Raw genomic sequence first — 15573 nt, 5'->3', positions numbered from 1 at the left:
TTTCCCGACAAACGATACCGGGGGCCAACGGGGGCGACAAGATCCACTGTCTGCTCCCCTCCTCTGCTCACCCCTGGCCACCCTGTGTCCCCCTTCCACGGCGTTACACCTCCGATGCGGAGACAGAGACAGTGGCCGGGACAGGGACAGGGGCAGGGGAGCGACGACGGCGACGATGCCCGGCGAAACGAGCGATGGAGGAGGGGAAGACATCAACGGCGGACAAGGCCGCCATATTGAATCACTCTCGTTAATTTTTGCGCAGAGGCGGTGTGAATTTTTTCTCCTCGCGCGGAAGGTAGCCGCTCAAGGTTGTGTGTCTGGGACTCGACGATCGTCTCGCGGTTTACCCACGTCTCGCCCCGGAACAACGAACCCGAATACCGTTTCTCGCGAACGAATCGGATCTCGACGTATGGGCAAACGATGGTCAGGCGAAAAAGGCTCGTGCAAACATGCGGAAATCGCGCGTGCATGATCGCGAGACGGTGAAGTCGAGGGAGGCAAAGTGTACGCGTGCACCGATCCGGTGTGCGCCATGTCATTGCACGTAAGCGATAGTGCAGAGAGTGCAATATATCGTGGTGGAGTGGAGTGAAGTGGAGTGGAAAGCGACCGGCCGCCTAAACACCGTGCCTCCTGCCTATCTGCATGCCTCCGTTGGCCCGTTTCCCGTAATCGACTCGCATGTCAAAACGGTGGTTCATCCACGAAATTCGGACCACGACCTCCTCTCAGGTACGTGTGCCCTGCTGAACGCGCCAGCCGCACCGGCTGAACCGTGTGTGGGGGTCAAAACACTCCGGGGAAGGTGCGATTATCAATGTACCAGCAAATATGTTGTGCACGCGGAAACATAAAGAGAGCCAGTCGCGTGTCGTCGTCGAGCGAGCTGGCGTCACACCAGCGTTACGTGTGTTTGTTCGTTCGTTCGACGACCAGCCGCACGATATTTTCATTCGCATGCCTAATTAATCGTTGCCGAATTATTTCGATACTCTCGCTCGAATCACCGATTCCTATTAATCGAGTCGCGATGTAACAATTAATATTTCGAAAAAACATCGAAACAATATATTATCGGTACAATCAGTATCAATGCATTATGATATGTCATTTCATTTTCCTTTACACGAGGAGTTACGGAATATTAAGTATTGTTTCTGTTTTGGATCAATTCGAACCACTTTCGAATTGACTTGGCGATAAGATTAGGTCATCGACTCGCTGCAACGGTGGCATTCGTTTATTAGGTTAGGAAGAAAGTGTAAGATTGCCGTAGGTCGCTTTACGTATTGCCTACTGGTTCCAGCGTTCTGCACCATTTACATCGCGCGTTACTTCCTGTTGATTTAATACAACATAGGAAAACTCTTTTTAACGAGATAAAAATATTTCCTTAGGAATGTATGAATAAAAGAAACCGTCTTTATAAAAGCGATACGTGTCATTCCGCGGAATACTTGTTAGCCTGTTGAAGAGCAAAGTGACGAAACGGAAATTAAAAATGCTGTGACATCAATTGGAGAGTTTAGATCCTACTCTGTCACGTGATCTGGAAAGCGTGTAAGGCGGGAGATCCGAGAGAAACTCCGTGAACTAGTTAATTCTTTCATATTAGGATGTTTTAAAAGAGCGTTTATAGGGAGATAGTGGTATTTGGAAAAAAGTGTGCTGGTCGAAATAAATTGGGCTCCTCGTACCATAGTAGCGAGAAAAGTAGGATGTCCTCGGAAAATGGCGAGATAAGGAAAAACCCGCCAGGCGTTGGTTTTTGGTCGTCAGTTTTTTAAATTTGGGAATTTCAAATTTTAGAAATTTTTATATTCGAATATTTGAAAATTGAGAGATTTAAGGATTTGAGAATTTAAAAGTTTGACATTAGGGAATTTCAAAAGAATTAAAAGTTTGATATTTTGGACATTTGGTAATTTGAAGACTTAAAAATTTGGACTTTCGGAAATTTGTGGATTTGCATATTTAAAGTCCAAAAATCCAAAGGAAATAATATAAGGGTACTCTCCAAGCCCTTGCCCTAATCCAAAGAAATTCTACATTACACCGGAGTGTAGTCGTCTCCGAACGGGAGGGACGAACGAAAACTCTCAGTAAATAGAGTCGTATTACCTAGAGGTCGCGCTCGGTTTCTCGATACAATAGTAATTACGAGATGCGTGGACGATATCAAATACATTGCAAAAACATTGCAACTCCTTGGTCCCTCTGGTCGGGAAGGCCAGCAGTGGGGACTCCGTCGAAAAATCGATTTTCCGTAGGGCATAAGGGCGCGAGGGGAGGAGGGTGAGGGCAAGGGAGAAGTACGGAGACGAAATTCGGGAAAATCCGCAGAGAGAGAACTGGCGCGAAAGAGAAAGAGAAAGAGAGGGAGATGGTTCAGAGGGAAAGAGAAAGAGATCGGTTTCTAGCCCGTTCCGATGTCGCTCGTGTGGGTGAGTGGCTGACTCGTGTGGTAGGGGGTTAGACCGTCGACGGGAGGGGTGAGGGGAGAAATAATTAATGTGCGACCGTACCTCTCCCCTCGCGGTACAGGCCACCCTTCCCCCCTTCCACAGTCTTGTACCGCTACGCTTAGCTGCCATTGTGCCGAGACGCCACTTCCGAAGCATCAAATTCAATTCTTCGATTTCGTACCGCCACTTCCTCGCGAATAATTCGTAACAGAGGGAACCGAGGGGCACACACGGCGTAACGTGCCGCCGCCGCCGTCGGCCCAATAAAGCCCGCCAATAATCCTCCTCGTGCACGATCTTGAACAACGTATTATTTTCTTCTTTGCACATCTTTGAATTCCGCGGAGGTTAGGTTAGGACATTGCTTCCGTGGATATCGGCCGATCGGCCGCCTCGCGATCTTTCATCGCGCGTTTTAGTCCGCGAGCTGATCGCGTTACCGGTGCTGCCTACTGTGTTGTGATTCCGTCCTTACTTCCCCGTTGCTGCTGTTATTGTTGTTGTTGCTGCTCGATATACGAGGGAAACACGATGCCCCGGTGCATATGAACGGGAATGCTCGAACGGAGATTTTGGTAACCCAGTTATTTTTATTCCGGTGAATCTTTTCTATCGCTTTCAAATCACGGCATTGCGAAATGCTGTCTCGCGCTGTTCGCTTCTTTTTTCTCCTCTGGGCGAACTCGTTCCTCGTTATTGTTGAAATCGATCCAATTAACATGGACCAGATTAATCGCGGTTATTAATAAAACTTGGGTTTTTCTAGAGTTTCTGTATCTGAAAGAATGGAAGCCATGGATCTGGACGGGGATGCTGTGGTGGATTTAAGTGTCAGGTAAATTGAAGGAAATTCTTTTTTTGTACTTGGCTTTTTAAATTGTTCATCATAGTATTCTGTAAAGGTAAATAGTTAAAAACTATGTCAATTTGAAATTACTGTTGTTTACGTCATTCTGATTACGAAATGAGGCTATTTTACAACGCAGTTATCAACAATACAAATATGCAGTGCATTATAATATTCATGATAATATAATTTTTAACAGAAACAAGTTTTCTTATCGGTAATGGCAAATAGCAGTTTTTACATGCAAATTGATTTGAACTTCTTTGTACTTTTTACTTCTTTTCGCATACTTACAAGTTTATTTTACATATTTATGTGTATAATTTCTTTTATAACATAAAAGTTCATCACAATACTTTTTTACCATCGTGTGTTATGATTTCAGCAGCAGTGGCAGGAGAAATTCTCCATCGATCGCCGTTAACTCTGGTGATGTAGGAGTTCCATTGGATTTAGGCATACATTTGTCGGCAAGCTCTAACGTGGATAATACTATGCCTGAAGCACGTAATATTCAGAATGCAGCAAGGGGCATTTTGGCTCCAAAATCTGGAGACGATAGGAAAACACGGCGTAATCTTAGACCTAGGATTGAAATAAGTTATGCAGAGACTCCTGATGAACGTAGAATAAATGGTTACGTGAATGGAAATGCAGACAGCGATGAAGGTTAATGATAAAAATAACATAATTATTTATAGCTTCAATACTAAGTTTCAAAAGTATCATACATATACATGTATTTCATTTTTATAAGTGCTTAACAGATATTAAATCCAAAATTACTGCAATTTTAATTATCAACTAATGCTTTATTTATCTTAATATCATACTTTTATAACAGTAATAAAATTCCTTATTTGTTTAAATAGGATAGCAATATAGTGGAATAATAGTATAGTGCTACAATGAAATAATGATAATAGTAAAGTCTCATTTCACATACAAGGTGACTAACAAAAGTCAAAATTTTTGTTCATTAGGTGACATGCCTCCGCTGCCTCCGATAAAAGAGTTAACGTCGGATGAATTAGCTGAACGTGAAAGAACGCTTAGAAAATTAAGGGAGGAACTTAGATCTGAGGAAATGAAATTGGTATTGCTAAAGAAGTTAAGGCAATCTCAGCAGTTGAAGGAAAATATTGCTGCAGTGCCCAAAGTACCCAGCAAATTACCTCCACCAGTTACAGTACAACAAGCTCCTCATAGGTAGTATTATTATGGTTTAGTTGTATTGTAGATATAGGTACTATTATTAATAGTTATTGAAATAGCGTACGTGATTTTAGTCTTAGGACAGCAAAAGCTCCTCCACCTCTTCTCAGAGGACAACCTGCACCAAGCAGAAGCAGTAGTTTACATGCTCCTCCACCTGGAATGTTATTACCACCTACAGTTGGTCGAAGTCCTACTTCAAGTACTGGAATGCCACCTAACATGGTGATACCACAGCCACCTCATCCTAGGGGCAGACCACCAAGTGCAACACCAAATGTATCAAATTATCACGCACCAGCAGACAGAACTGAAAGGTCTACTAAAGACCCGACCCCCTCCCCGGCACATCAAGTAAGTAAGGTATAACGCATCGTATATATTTTATATTTTGACAAATGAATATTTTCAAAGAGTTATACCTGATATATATGTATGTGTTACATTTAAAAAAATACTTGTTTACATCATTTGTGAACTATGTAAATAACCATAATTGTGTTTTTGTAAACACAAAGCTGCTTGTCGGATCTCAAGAAAATAAAACCACCGCATCCTTAAGCACACCTGTGATTTCAGAACAGGTACATCCATCAGTAAAAGTATACGTTTAGCCTCTTGCCAATCTAATTCTTTATTAAATATCGTGTCATCTTTCTTTTGCCTTCCAAATAATATTATTTCTTGCGCTATATTTAACCCTTCTTATTTTCCATCTTTTCCTTCCTCTGTATTGCATTTATTATAACACTGCTATTTTACTTTATAGAGAATTTAAAAATATATTTACAATGCCCCTTATTTTATGCAAGCATCTAATATTTGATTTTGAAATTGTAGGAAAGACCAAGGGATGATAATCAGACACCTGCGCAACGTCAAGCAGCTGCTAAATTGGCTTTGAGAAAGCAACTCGAAAAAACGTTATTACAAATACCACCTCCGAAACCACCGCCGCCTGAGATGCACTTTGTACCAAATCCTTCCAACACGGAGTTCATATATTTGGTCGGTTTAGAACATGTAGTTGATTTTATCACTAAGGAGCCTGCTATTCCACCACCTCCAGAACCGTTCGAGTGTACTCAATGCAAAACGGACTTTACGCCTGTGTGGAAATGGGAGAAGCCGGTGACCGGTGGCAAGAAAGAAAGTCCAAGAGGACAACACGCAACTTTCCAGAGACCTCCGGCAGGTCGCGATCCTAGAGTCATATGTGAACACTGTGTGACGACAAACGTTAAAAAGGCTCTTAAAGCAGAACATACTAATCGGTACGCATTAGAGTACGGAAAGAACACGAGAATATTCGTATAAATTGATAACATATATCAATATGCACACGCATTTGCAGGTTAAAGACAGCGTTCGTGAAAGCATTGCAACAGGAACAAGAAATCGAACAAAGGTTGGCACAAGCAGCTTGTCCAAGTCCAGATCCACCAGCGCCAAAACCAGTTCCTAAAGCAGCTACTCCCACAAGAAGAGTAGCAACACCACCAGCCCCTCCGCCGCAAGTACCACCGGCTCCAACGCTAGCCCCGACTCCACCAGCCCCTAAATTGCAAGAGCATCCTTTGGTTAAGTTAGCAGAAAGTGGAAAGTTCAGTCCACACCATGCTGCTGCTGCAGCTGCATTGCAGCAACAGTTACTCAGAGGTAAGTCTATAAAGTTTCTACCGAAACGCGTATTATTACATATTGTACTTTAGTAAATGTACTCGATTCTTATTTCAGAACTGGCAAAAAATCCTGTACCAGGTCTACCACCTCATCAACCTCTTCCCGCTCACATGATGCCACCATTTACCTCAATACTGTACCCTTATCAGCTGGCAATGGCACAGGCTGGCGGAAAGGGACTCGCAGAATTACAACGACAAGCAGCAGATTTGCAACGCCAATATTTGCTTGACATGATTCCGTCGCAAGCATCTCAAGCACAAGGCAACCAAGCTCCACCGCGAGCCCATCCGCATAATTGGAAAACGTAACCAGACGCATTTAGAGATCGTACAGTGAATGCAAATAAATGAAGTTGCAGAGCTGTGTTAGAGAATACTTGAGAAGCAAGATACTCGCATTCTTTTTCCACGATGTCGTACTAAAGGGGATCTTGTATGGAATGTGACAGTCACATCTTCAGGGCAGTTATAGGATAATATACCAAGTCGTACGATTGGTATCTTTTATTATAAAGTGAAGCTCAAATCTGAAAACAATGGAACAGACTGTATTTCCTGTATCATTGTGAAAGAAGATTAACTCGGATCATCATTTGTGAATATGCATTGAACGTGTGAGTGTGAATTTATTGTTACCCGAAGGTTCGAAGTTTTACCGTCTCATTGAACCTAAGCTTTCAGTTACAATACATGTTTACCGGAATTTTTGTGGTTTGAAAGAAAGAAACGCAAGAACGAAAGAATATTTACAATTAACAAAGGCCAGAAAAAATACGTCGATGTAATTGGTTTTTAACTGTTGTATCTGTTTTCTTGTATTTGTATCGAACAATACCGCAAAAGGGAAATAGATGAATAATGTCAATCAATTGGAGTAAAGTGCATAATACTTTTGGATGCACTCGAACGAATACGATTGCTTCAATTTATTACATTACAATATACATACGTATAAAGAACCAAGTGGACATTTGTAAGGCACTAAGGACAGTAATGAGTGTTACGTGATTATAAATTGGTTGATTAACGATAGTAGTGATAATCAAGGAGAGAAAACGAAAAAGAGTTGAAAACGGTGGGATCTTTTTAGGCCCTTTTATATAGTTAAGCCGACCTTTGTCGCTGGTTTGAATAATTTTTGCAACCATCGGCGGTACCTGTACTCTGTGTATATCTCTTTATTTTCTTCAAACTGTGAGTATTTTTAAGACGATTATAACAATGAAAGAGTTGTAGGCTACGATAAAAAAACGATGATCTTTATAAGAAAGTGTGTGTCAGTGATAGTCAGGCAAATGAATGTGGGAGTGATCGTAATGTTTTTTGTCGGTACAAGATAGGGTACGTATTCAGCGTGTTTTTTAAAATAGAGTGACACGAGTGTCATTCGCGCACAAATCGTAGAAATTTCGTAATAAGTCGTTGGATCGTAATGGAGGCGCAGGATGTATTTGAAACGAAAAGAAAACCAGAAACAAAAAATTTCCGACGATGAAGATTTAAATTAAAAAGAGGAAAAGTACATATATTAAGAAAAAATATATATATAATATATATAAAAATATATGTTATATATACGAAATACAAAATGAAAGGAAAACAATGAAAGAAAGAAGGAAAACCTGTCGATTAGGAAATAAAATTTAAGGCGCGATTGATTTACATGTGTCACATCGATGTAAAAGTATTTAAAGAATTTAACAGGTCGTATGTATCCGAAGTTTCTTCTGGATGGAAAAAAAAAAGCAAAAAACGATCAAGTTGGCAACACGCCGAATTTTTACGAAATCCTCTCTCAAAGAAAAGGAAAGCAAAAGGAAAAAAAAATATCTGCACTCACAAGAGTTAAAATATCTCCGGCACACGTCCTAGCAATACTTATTACAAAAACCCCACTAAATAATCTGATTTCATTGATTCCGGCTAAACCGATCTTGGTCACATTTCCGAATCACTAAATATATAGTTACTGTAGTCTTGATATTTCTCGGTATATGATACAAGTTAATAAACTAAAATAGCATAATCATCTCTCTCTCTCTCTATCTCTATCTCTCTCTCTTTCTCTTTGTACTACGTGGATAGATTTTGAGCTCATACTTGAATAATACATGTAACACCGTAGTAAGTCTACGATCGCATAATAGATCAAGATCTGTGTTTTTTGTGTAAGAGAATCGAAATAATATCATTGTCAAACGTGATTGTTGCCAGGTCGCGCTACCTACCACTGTCATCCATCTTAATCGTCAACACGATTTTGCTCGTATTTATTCGTTGACTCGCTAAAATAAGGGAGAGCATGGTCTTTTAACGCGTGCACTGTATATTTATGGGATTAATCTTTTCAATTTTTAGTTACTATTAAATTATTCAGCGTTAGTGTTCGTCCATCACATGTCAGCGGTAGGTATGGCGTTAACTTTCATAGATTTTCGTATTTATTTTGTTCAGCCACGTAACTGCGTTTATTTACCAGCCTCCCTTGTTTCGCGCGAATTATCGTTCTTTCGAACAAGGAAAAGATGAAAGCGAATATGTACGGTAGCGTGCAACTCGGGGTTCCTTTTATTAAAGGACAATGTAAGGGAAACTTTCACTAGGTCCTCTTAGGGTTCTACGATGCTTCTAGGATGCTGCGTTCTAAAGTTCTAGAGATTCCTTCAGATTTTCCTACCATTCAGTGTTCCTTTCAAATGCTCCCTTTTACTTCCAAGTTCGCAAATGACAGAAAAGTCCCTTACATTTTCTTTTAATCAAGAGAAGTCTACGTTGCACCTTGATGTACACATCACTCATACTCGACTGCCTCGAATTCGCGTAAGACTCCATCCGTTTGTCCGTATCTTGTATTATAACCGATTTTGTTCTTCAACGCGGATAATCGCGTCGTGCATTTCTTCACGAGTAGAAAAACGAACGAAAAGAACCATACACACGTTTCTTCCTATCTTCCTTTCTAGTCTTGTCTTTCATCTCTGCGTGGTGCTGTTCACGAACTGAAGCGCTCTCAAGTGCGAAAGTATAATTTTATATACACCCATTCCTCGAAAGAAAAAGAGAATACAAAATGGTCCATTAACTGCAAAGAAAAAACTCGTTGCTAATTCGACGACGCAGGACGGTCATGCGAAAAAAAGAAAACGAAAAAAAGAGGGACTGAAGTTTCGACAGCGAAGCAATACAAAACTTGGAAAATCATGGAATAATATTTTTAAGGTATTAGGAAAGTTGATATTTCGTGGGGACGCAGAACACGAATTAAAACGTTGAACGCCTAGAAAGAAAATCGATAACAAAAGATGTGCAAAATTGAATTTTCGTACAGCGTATCTATGTCTGGCTACCTGACGAGAATCTCTGCCCCTACCCCCACCCCACAATTCTCTAGGATTAGTAAAAAGTACAGAATTTACCGAATACTCTGGAGACTACACGAATAAAGCTTAATCAATGATTGTATTACGAGTGATGATTTATTTGTGTTCTCGGAAACGTTCGCTGCTGTATACATATATACAGGGCCGGCTTAAATCAGTTTCTTTCTAATTTTTTAAGATTGAAATCCTTGCGAACGAGTGCGGATCGAGGAAGTTTCGGATATGATCAAGTGGTCGCGAGATGTACCTTAAATTTTGATAATTTAAAACTACCAAGTAGTTGCTTGATCTAAAACATTCCGTACTCGTTCGCAAAAGTGTTCAATGGGGAATAATTGTTAAAAGATTTTGTTTTGCCGTGGAGAATTGTCCGTATATTCCGCCGGCGCTGCATATATCCATATACATATGTGTGTGCGTTGCGTAAGACCGGAAGTCGCAGAAGGAAGTTTATCTCCGTTACAGCAAAGACGCGAAAGAAACGCAACGCTTCTAAACCGAGAATGAACCTTTGTAAACGATGATTTTGCGTGTTAACGAAAATCGAACTGCCTGCGTGTTACATCCGGCCCGTAACAAGGTTCGTTGCGTCTCGAACGTTTTTGTTTTTAAGTAATCGTTAAGGTACAAGCGGGATCACGCCTGCGATCGTTAGTCTTTAGAAGGTACTATTAATTTTTTACTATGTTTGTAAATTGACCTAAAGAACGCTCAAGAATTCGTCATTACAAACTCTGAACACCCGTTTTGTTCTTGTTCTTTCTTTTATTGGTTTCTTTATAATCTCGATGACGTTTCGCAGTGTCGTTTGTAGATAGAACAAAAGGAAGTCACGTTGATGGACACACGCCGAGTTTTCGGACGTTTCGCGAAGTCAGGTACGAATTTATCGCGGCATCTTAGTTTCTGCTGTTCGGCGAAATAGCAGAGAGAAAAAAACGACACGGGGACCAGTTTAGCAAGTCGAAAGATAAGTACTATATTTAGAAACTCGATGTAAAACTTTCAACTTATGCAAGATACGATAGCGATTGAGTGTTAGGCTACTTGGGTCTGTTACTCGGGCCACGTGACTTGGGAGACTAGTTGTCGAGGTTTTCTCGTACTCGAACGTTTAATTACGCTCGAAATTCTCAACGAGAGCGAACGAGACGCCGCGATAATCTTTTCAAACGAACGAGAACAATCAGCCCCTCGTCTGTTCGCTGAAACGAACAATTCGTTTGGCAGTCAAAAGCATTACCTGATTCGAGAACGATGTACAATATGAAAATGAAACTGATGTGTCTATAAAATGATTTGTGTTCGTAACTTGGTAGACATTTTATTTTATACGATCATTTTAACTCCAACGAAGCTCTTTTTAACGCATTGTCAATCGGTACCATTCAATTTTTACACAAATTCTATCTTTCACCTGCCACTATGAAATATGTGAGCAAGTTTTTAAATTACGAATTATATGTGACAACACCGGTTGTCAATGCGTTGATTGTACCCTATCCGTACAATGTACTGTCGTGCAACTTGGGCTTCCTTTAGTTACGGAAAAGCATAAGGGAATATACTACCCCCTATTTGTCCATGATCTGCATCTATGAAAGTAGCAATATATTATAAAATCTCCTAAGTTCCTAGACTTTCTCAGGATTTTATCCTTCGTAAAATACCTTACTGCTTTTATTATTATCCTAATCCCTAACTTTCCTCAAGGTACCTATTTTCCCTAATTTCTTGCAAGACCTTCTGCTCCTCTTAACCAAAAGAAGTCCGTTGCACCTGATCGTACAAGCAAAGGGTTAAAATACATCAGGTATAACACTTGCGAATAATTAGAAAAATTTCATTTCGCGATTTTACACAAAAATAATGATCACTCAATGATCCACCACTGTTCTCCCTTTTCGCGGGTCAAAGTTCAACCAACGTCTCGTTTGTTTCCAAATGATCCTTTTGATCTGTATCCTTCATCGAGAATCGTAAGTTAATTTTGCTTCTTCGCGTTAGGCTCGACCAGACATTTTTTAAAGTGCTTCGAACAGAACGGATACAACGACGGATGATCGCAGGTTCGGCATGCAGCGGCGAGATGAGAACAGCAACGTAAGCTTTCACGGCAACACGATGCCCATAATTCAGGACCGGCTGCGGCACAATTGTAACAGTAGCAGTCACCTGGAAGAAAAAGATGTGGCGCAGGTGAAACTCGTGAGTTCAGTCTATCTACCGTTTGGTGGTGCGTTGACTTCTACTTTGAAAATTTGATGGAGTGGAACTTTCAGAATTTGGAATTTTGGGGGGTGGGGAACTTGGGAGAGTGGGACTTTGGGAAATTGGGACTTTGGGATGTGGGAATTTTGGGAAATTGGAATCTTGGGAGAGTGGGACTTTGGGAGATTGGGAGATTGGGATATGGCAATTTTGGGAAATTGGAATCTTGGGAGAGTGGGACTTCCAGAGAGTTGGACACTTGGGAGATTGGGATTTCTAAGGAGTTGGACCCTTGGGAGATTGGGATTTCTAAGGAGTTGGACCCTTGGGAGATTGGGATTTCTAGAGAGTTGGACCCTTGGGAGATTGGGATCTCCAGAGATTTGGACCCTTGGGAGCTTGGGGTTTCTAGAGGGTTGGACCCTTGAGAGATTGGGATTTCTAGAGATTTGGATCCTTGAGAGATTGGGGCTTCTAGAGATTTGGACCCTTGGGAGATTGGGGTTTCTAGAGAGTTGGACCCTTGAGAGATTGGGATCTCCAGAGATTTGGACCCTTGGGAGCTTGGGGTTTCTAGAGGGTTGGACCCTTGAGAGATTGGGATCTCCAGAGATTTGGACCCTTGGGAGCTTGGGGTTTCTAGAGGGTTGGACCCTTGAGAGATTGGGATCTCCAGAGAGTTGGACCCTTGGGAGCTTGGGGTTTCTAGAGGGTTGGACCCTTGAGAGATTGGGACTTCTAGAGAGTTGGACCCTTGAGAGATTGGGACTTCTAGAGATTTAGACCCTTGAGAGATTGGAACTTCCAGAGATTTGGACTCTTCGGAGATTCAGATTTCTAGAGAGTTGAACCCTTGAGAGATTGAGACTTCTAGAGAGTTGAACCCTTGAGAGATTAGGACTTCCAGAGATTAGACCTTTGGAAGCTCAGAGCATGGGGATGTAGAGACCTCAGAGTATAGGGCATTGGAAGTTTGTAACCTTACAAAATTGGAATCTTGCGAGATTAAACCTTCGAGTGACTTGTCCCTTGAAAGACTCTGAACCTTACCACATTAAGTCCCTAAGATTCTGGAAACTCAGATATCATTCCCTGAGACATTAGAACCTAAAAATCTTGTAATAATGGACCTCCATTGAAATCATCCTCTCCCCCAATTTTAATTTCAAGTAAAAAAAGAGTTATTAAATTAATATATAATACTTTGCTATACATTCTTTGATTTTTCTCTTTACTCTCTCTCTTCCTCGAGAACACAATCCATCACGATTCCGTTACACGCGTGCGCTTGCATCACTCGCGAGACACTTGATGCCTTACGTTAAGCGTAACGAGCGTAATACTAAAGGGGAAGCAAGAGGAATATAGAGGTAAAGCGTATCGGGTGTCATGTACGCCGCACGTGCGTATTTTTCATGTGCAAACTGGTCTAGAATCGAGGCGCGCCGCTAATCTGTCAGATGCGACAACAAACGCGTTCCTTCCTTTTTTAAATCTCTTATAACGGTATCCTTTTGAAGTACATATTCTCTGTACTTTCTCTAGAATTTTTATGCAAATCTCTGTTTAGCAACTTACAGTACGCTTTGTCATCTAACACGAATTTTCCATACTTTGTGTTGCCTTTTAGATTTTTCGTATAACGTTAAAGAATGAGAAGTTTAGAGGAAAATCGTGGACATTCTAAAGCCATCAGTAGTGAAAGCGCGAGGTTACTATTCGAGGGGTTAATATTTTCGCATCTTCAAGGCGATTCGCGGTTCCGGGAAAAGTAATTTATTACCGAGTCCCGTTAGATCGACGGTAAATTACAAGACACGATGCAATCGATCGATCTCGATTAGCATCGATGGTTCATTTAACTGATTACCGTTTTTATACGGCCGCATGCACTTAGCTCTAATATACGTTTCAATTATTTTTAAGAGAAATATTGAGCGGACTGAAATCGTCGGTGAAAGTGTACCGTCAGAATATCCTTCAACCGCGAAGGGGTTAATGTTACGCCGCTCGAGAGAATTGGAAGATCACCTGTTGAGGTGGTTTCCAGAACGCTAATGGGCTACGAAGAATGTCTTATGCAAGTTAAATGGGTTAAGGAATCGAAAGGAAGATTGCGCTAGCAAGAAAGGTATACAAATTTAATATTTGGAAGAATTGTAAATTGTAGAATTTTTAACATTTTGCATTCACAACGTATAGCTGAGGTTTCATTAATATTCGAAAGCATCCAGTATTCGATGGTGAAACACGGCTTTATTAGATAGCGATGCACCGATCCTTCGATCAGACATTAACTTCATAGATTAACATTCTTGCACGCGATACGCTGCATTTAACGTGGGCAAACAATGTCTGGGAGCGGCTATGTCAAGGTTACCATCTGCATTGTGCGTTTCTGTTTTTCCATAGAGAAACGGAAGAAAACGCGAAGGGTAAGAATTCCCTCAATATCGAAACTCAAGTTTCCAGCTTTCTACCAAATTCCCTAATTTCATAATTTTCCAGATTCTCCAAAAAAATTTACCTTGCGGACAGTCGACGGATCTCCTCGCCTCGGCCCTCCTACACTCGAGACCCTCCTCCCCCTTTGGACAGGACGCGGAAGACTCCTCGATGGAATTTTCGCCCAATATCGCGTTTATCTAAAAGCGTCAAACCTAATTAAATTCTTCTATTACCGACTAACAAATTGCTCTTTGTACCAGAATTATTACTAAGTTTTATTAAAGGGAAAATTACTACATCCACGTTGTTATTACGGATTTAAGATCGCGCAACCGTTCCAGAACACTGAGTACGCGAACGTTCTTCGATTACAATTTTTGTTACGCAACGGAGCCGGTACTTTTAGTAATGAATCGATGGGGACTCTTCCTTTGAATCCCAAGATGCATCTGTTTATTTTATAAGCAATTCAGAAGAAACAATCTTAAAATATTTTTAAACATATGTGTCCCTTACTTTTGTACCATGTGTTCTCAAATTTTTGACGTAGTTAAATTTTTGATCAGGTTTGACAAAGTTAAATAACGACGTAGTTGTCTGAATTTTTTATTAGATCGTTGTCAATGTCTCGTTAAAATATTTTTAAACATATGTGTCTCATTACTTTTGTACCATGTGTTCTCAAATTTTTGACGTAGTTAAATTTTTGATCAAGTTGGCAAAGTTAAATAGCGACGTAGTTGTCTGAATTTTGTACCGGATCATTGTCAATGTCTCTCTATATTTTTCATTACCAAATATTTTGTGTAATGTCAAAGTTAAACATAGAAATTATAGAATGACCTGATTTTTAAAAAAAAATTCAAGTCCAGTTTAAAATCAGCGTTAATTAAGTGACAACCGGTTGTAATTAATGAAAGAATAGTTGCACTGCGTAGAAGTTTCCCTTTAATCACTTTCGAATGTAACAGCGTTTATTTTCTTTTGGAGGCTCACTCGTTTGAACGCTCCGGGCTTCGAAAACATTTTCACCAGTTTCGCCAACGCGTTCTCCTCGGTCGCACTGGTGACATTTTCCTCGCATCGGTGACCGACGAACAACAGGAACGAGCAAAGTAACAACAACGAAACGCGAGGACACATAATCGCCGTGTTGGTGGAAAACACGCTCGTAACGCGCGACGGAAAAAGCTCACACCTCGTACTGGATAATTTGAAATCGCGACTGGGGACCAGGTAGACGGAGAAGCGCATCGACACGACTTCTCCGTCGTTTTACTTTCTGGAGGGGATATCCCACATCGCGATACCGTCGT

General features: G+C 40.9%; 2 protein-coding genes across 6 annotated transcripts; one reads left to right on the top strand and one right to left on the bottom strand.

The window, feature by feature from the left end:
* Window positions 1–15: 15 nt before the first annotated feature.
* On the top strand, window positions 16–9680 carry simj (transcriptional repressor p66-beta simjang). Of its 5 annotated transcripts, none has more exons than XM_012292917.2 (9): window positions 16–738; window positions 3238–3306; window positions 3707–3987; window positions 4302–4527; window positions 4593–4896; window positions 5052–5117; window positions 5374–5807; window positions 5888–6192; window positions 6271–9680. In XM_012292917.2, exons 2-9 carry the CDS (start codon window positions 3257–3259, stop codon window positions 6525–6527), a joined length of 1923 nt encoding a protein of 640 aa, XP_012148307.1. In that variant the 5' UTR covers window positions 16–738; window positions 3238–3256; the 3' UTR covers window positions 6528–9680. The 5 variants fall into 5 exon arrangements, with proteins under 5 accessions (XP_012148307.1, XP_012148304.1, XP_012148305.1 ...); XM_012292914.2 differs by lacking the exon at window positions 16–738 and adding an exon at window positions 766–3046 and having other exon boundaries at window positions 3704–3987; XM_012292915.2 differs by lacking the exon at window positions 16–738 and adding an exon at window positions 767–3046.
* A 1747-nt stretch (window positions 9681–11427) lies between these two features.
* On the bottom strand, window positions 11428–15544 carry LOC105663511 (uncharacterized). The gene is made up of 3 exons (XM_012292912.2): window positions 15254–15544; window positions 14337–14454; window positions 11428–11773 (listed from the first exon to the last, which is right to left on the bottom strand). The coding sequence occupies exons 1-3, from the start codon at window positions 15509–15511 to the stop codon at window positions 11583–11585; spliced, it is 567 nt and encodes a 188-aa protein (XP_012148302.1). The 5' UTR covers window positions 15512–15544; the 3' UTR covers window positions 11428–11582.
* Between the last annotated feature and the right edge of the window lie 29 nt (window positions 15545–15573).

The sequence above is a fragment of the Megachile rotundata genome, chromosome 3 (genome assembly GCF_050947335.1).
Source record: "Megachile rotundata isolate GNS110a chromosome 3, iyMegRotu1, whole genome shotgun sequence".
NCBI classification, from domain to species: Eukaryota; Metazoa; Arthropoda; class Insecta; order Hymenoptera; family Megachilidae; genus Megachile; species Megachile rotundata.
This window is presented reverse-complemented; position numbering and strand designations above follow the sequence as displayed.